At 39.9% G+C, this 4,051-nt stretch overlaps 1 protein-coding gene across 2 annotated transcripts in view; it reads left to right on the top strand.

Moving 5' to 3' along the window:
- Positions 1-766: 766 nt before the first annotated feature.
- LOC141435190 (uncharacterized) overlaps positions 767-4,051 on the top strand; it is a 10,874-nt gene continuing 7,589 nt past the window's right edge. The window contains exons 1-3 of one of the 2 annotated variants that reach the window (XM_074097799.1): positions 768-835; positions 2,065-2,104; positions 3,183-3,977. In XM_074097799.1, the coding sequence (XP_073953900.1) occupies positions 824-835; positions 2,065-2,104; positions 3,183-3,634 (504 nt within the window). In that variant the 5' untranslated portion in view covers positions 768-823 and the 3' untranslated portion in view covers positions 3,635-3,977. Of the gene's footprint in view, positions 836-2,064; positions 2,105-3,182; positions 3,978-4,051 lie in introns of those variants that run through there. The other variant, XM_074097800.1, reaches the window with a different exon arrangement.

Below are 4,051 nucleotides of genomic sequence, written 5' to 3' on the forward strand. Positions count from 1 at the left end.
ACTACACTCGATTGAGTTTAGCACCTGAATCTTATGACGCTTCTTAGGAAGGAGGTGCAGACTTTTTTCAAATGTGCTACGACTATCGAGTACCCTGCTAAACTAACAGATGGCGCTGAAATTAATAAGTTGTGTTGTGACCTCAGAGTTGTGATGTTACCTAGATAAACCACCGCGGAAGAATTTTGCCAAATGAATTCTAAGTTTAGAAGAGGGGGTACGGATATATCCACAAATTTAAATGAATATGTAATTGATTTAATAATACAACAAAATTAAACGACAATAAATTAATCGAAACACATTGCACAGTGCCATATTTAGGGGAACTGAGTAAATATTAAGTAAAAAAAAATCCTACCATAACTTCTATCAGACATACTTCCAACGTAAGAAATGTTACTTCTCACTGTTACTGCTAGCAAGATATGACAGTTTTATGCGAATTAAGACGCCACCGCACCACTCACAATTCACTATACCATACTACAAAGAGACAGAAATCGCGTTCGGCGCTTATTCGGCGCTTCGGTAGAGAGCTCGTTCGAATATTAGCTATTGGGCAATCACTAAGTATTCGTTACATCAAAGAGTCGAAATAAATTAGCACCTCCGTCCCCTTAGAAACGTTAATCGTCAGTTTTCCGAAATTTGATCCACCGGCATCTGACTTAGGTATCAGATAGATTGATACAGTAGGTATCTATTCAGCAGAACCGTAAACAAGCTGGGGTCAGGCTTCAGGATTACTGATAACACGCCGTATATAAAGCTGGTCTTACGAAATCCGCGGCATAACTTCAAGTTTATTCAAGACATTATCATGGCTTTCAAAGTAAGTTTATACAATTTTTATTTTTATTTTATAATTTCGAGGACCCGCCTTATGAACATCTATATTTACCAGGAAATAGCTCATTTGTTTGTAGTTTATCGTTATTTAGTCAAGTGCCTTGAACGCATATAAGCGGTTGCTGACTTTCACCCAGTGCCTCGAACGCTTAAAGGCGTACCGTGAGTATACGCGGTCCGAATGACGGCTGGACTCGTGATCGTGACTCTTTAACTATAAATTATTTTGAGTTAAAGGAAGTCTTACATCATACATGTATACTCGTATGTGCGATATGAAACACATACTTATTATTTATATTTAATTTTAAAATAATTAACAATTAATTAATTTTAACTGCTACTAAATGAGCAATGGAGCGGCATGACGGTTAAAATGATTTAATGAGTAATTATTTGGAAATAAATTATGTTCACGAAGACAGATTTACTCGATTATTTAAAAAAAAACCGGATAAGTGCGCGTCGGGCTCTGCGCAGTGTAGGGTTCCGTACTCCATAAAATTTGAACGACTATTTTCGTTAGACTTGAAAAGTCTATTAAGCCGTCATAATTTTCCTTTAAATTCTTTTTATGGTCTACATTTAAGATTTTTAACAGCCAGCTAGGGTTTTGCTTCTAGACGGGAATGAGGGACAATTGACCCCAACAAAAAATAGCATTTTAAATTATAATATGTATTTTGCAAGCGGATCCCAAAGCTGTAAAAATATTTGTGGAAACCTACAATAACAAAGATCTATCCCACGATACGTCACACTTCGAGTTTAAACGTTTTTTTATTAATAATTGTAGTTCACCACCTTGTTGACATGGTTAATATGAACTCATGCAAAATTACAGCTTTTAGCACTAGTTGTCTCTAAGCTATACGGCGGATATACGGACGGACATAGCAACCTATTAAAGTTTCCTTGTAGGACTACAAAGCCAGCGTCTCCAAGCCAGATAATTGCAGCAAACTGGGTATTTGGAGGCGTGGGTGACGCCAATGTTGCCAATACAAAAAAACACTCTCCAGGCAGATGTCATTCATGTGTCTTACTTTCTAATTTACATGTTATTTAAATAACACACTATGCTGAGCTGAGACCGTTTCGCGATTTCGCAAATACTGTCATTAATATTTACTTTATACTTGTTTTATTTTGTGTACTTATGTAATTTGCGAAATGCGAATAAACGTTTTCTATTTCTATTTCTATTTTTAGATCGCTTGCTTGGTGCTGGCGCTGGCGGTGGCAGCCTACGGTAAGTTCAAAACTTCAGGGATGTTTCTCAGCCAGGGATGTTAGGCCACCATAGAACCTTATAATAGCAAATAAGTAAATTTTTCATATGATGCTTATCGAATGACGAAAAATTACACAATGACTGAGTTTTTTAGTGGCCTAGGAATAAAATTGATTGACAATATGTTACTTACCTAGTTGATGCTCGTGGCTTAGTTTTGTTTTAAGAAGACGAAAGTTTGCATTTTATCTCTTCTTCATGATGCCCACTTATTCTCGAATCAACTTGTGAGTTACATGATATAGTTTTCTGACTAATTCGACGATTGCTGTGGTTTAAATGTATTAGAAATAGCGGTCGATATTCAAGATGACATGCATGTACAAAGTAAGAGGAGGGCAATGGCAGTACGAGAAAATATGAGCGCTCGCACAACAGACACTGTTTATACTTACCATTTGTCAATCATTTTACTCACAGTGTAAGTATATTTGTTTGTATGTTTGTTATCTCATCACGTCTAAACCACTGAACCGATTTAGATAAAATTCGGTATACAGATAGTTTGAGTTTCGGGGAAGGACATAGGATAGTTTTTATCCTGGAGAATTGTATAGTTCCTCCGAGATAGCGATAAAGCGACGCTACGCGAAGCGGCGATACGCGGACGGAGTCGCGGGTAACGGCTAGTTTTCAATATAACAACATCTTTAGGAGGCTCATGATATTGCTGAGGCACTGAAGCGCGTCTGGCATGTTCGTCGAGGGGCGTACTGAGGCACTGAAGCGCGTCTGGCATGTTCGTCGAGGGGCGTACTGAGGCACTGAAGCGCGTCTGGCATGTTCGTCGAGGGGCGTACTGACGATTTTTATGCTGGAAAGGAGAAAGAGAGTCGCCTTACTGCTGAGGCTGAGGCAGGATGTCGCGCTATTGTATTTTAACTAAAAATGCAAAGTTCCTAAGTTTAATATCACTTAGGTTGAAACTTCTTTAAGCAATATTTTAGCTCTTGATAAATCTAATGTCTTCAATTGAAACGCCTTTTTTATCATAAGTAAACTGCACTATCATAACATTGCTATTATTTCTGTGCAGCTCACCCACAGGGCTACAGCGCTTCGGGTGGCTTTGGTAGCCAGGACGGCCATGGAGGCGGTCACGGTAGCCACGGTCAGGGTGGTTTCGGGGGTGATGCTGGCTTCGGCGGTGGCAACAGCCAAGGTGGCTTAGGAGGTCACGGAAGCCACGGCCAGGGTGGTTTCGGTGGTGATGCTGGCTTCGGGGGTGGCCACGGCCAAGGAGGCTTGGGAGGTCAAGGAGGCCACGGACAGGGTGGATTCGGTGGACAGAGTGGACATGGAAGCCAGGGTGGATTTGGTGGACAGGGTGGACATGGAAGCCAGGGTGGATTTGGTGGACAGAGTGGACATGGAAGCCAGGGTGGATTTGGTGGACAGAGTGGACACGGAGCTCAGAGTGGTTTCGGTGGCGGATTCGGTGGCAGCCACGGCCAGCAGGGAGGCGGATACCAGCAACACGGATACTAACTTAACAACGTAAAGTTACTAACTAATGGAAATTTACTCGACATGTATCAACACCACGCAGCTGTTATTTTTCCACAAATGTACAAGCCATAAACATATTTTTCTCAAACATCCAAGGAAATGTCGTCCTTATCTTAGTTATACTAGAACAGAACAACAAGTACGTCTTTGTATAGCACTTATTGATAATTCGTTCTAATTTCAAATTAGAGGATGGTAATGGAATTTCAAACAACATGGACAGCAAACAGATTGTCTTTTGTTTCATTGGTTTTTATTTCTTTTATTGACTATCTGTGGCATACCGCCAGCCAATTAAAAAAACTTAGTCCGTGAATGTGTATTTACTTTTTTATCTCTTATTTGACTACATTATTTTATTACATCAGGTAATAGGTACATCAGGTAATATAATAA

The sequence above is a fragment of the Choristoneura fumiferana genome, chromosome 14, assembly GCF_025370935.1.
Source record: "Choristoneura fumiferana chromosome 14, NRCan_CFum_1, whole genome shotgun sequence".
Lineage (NCBI taxonomy): Eukaryota > Metazoa > Arthropoda > Insecta > Lepidoptera > Tortricidae > Choristoneura > Choristoneura fumiferana.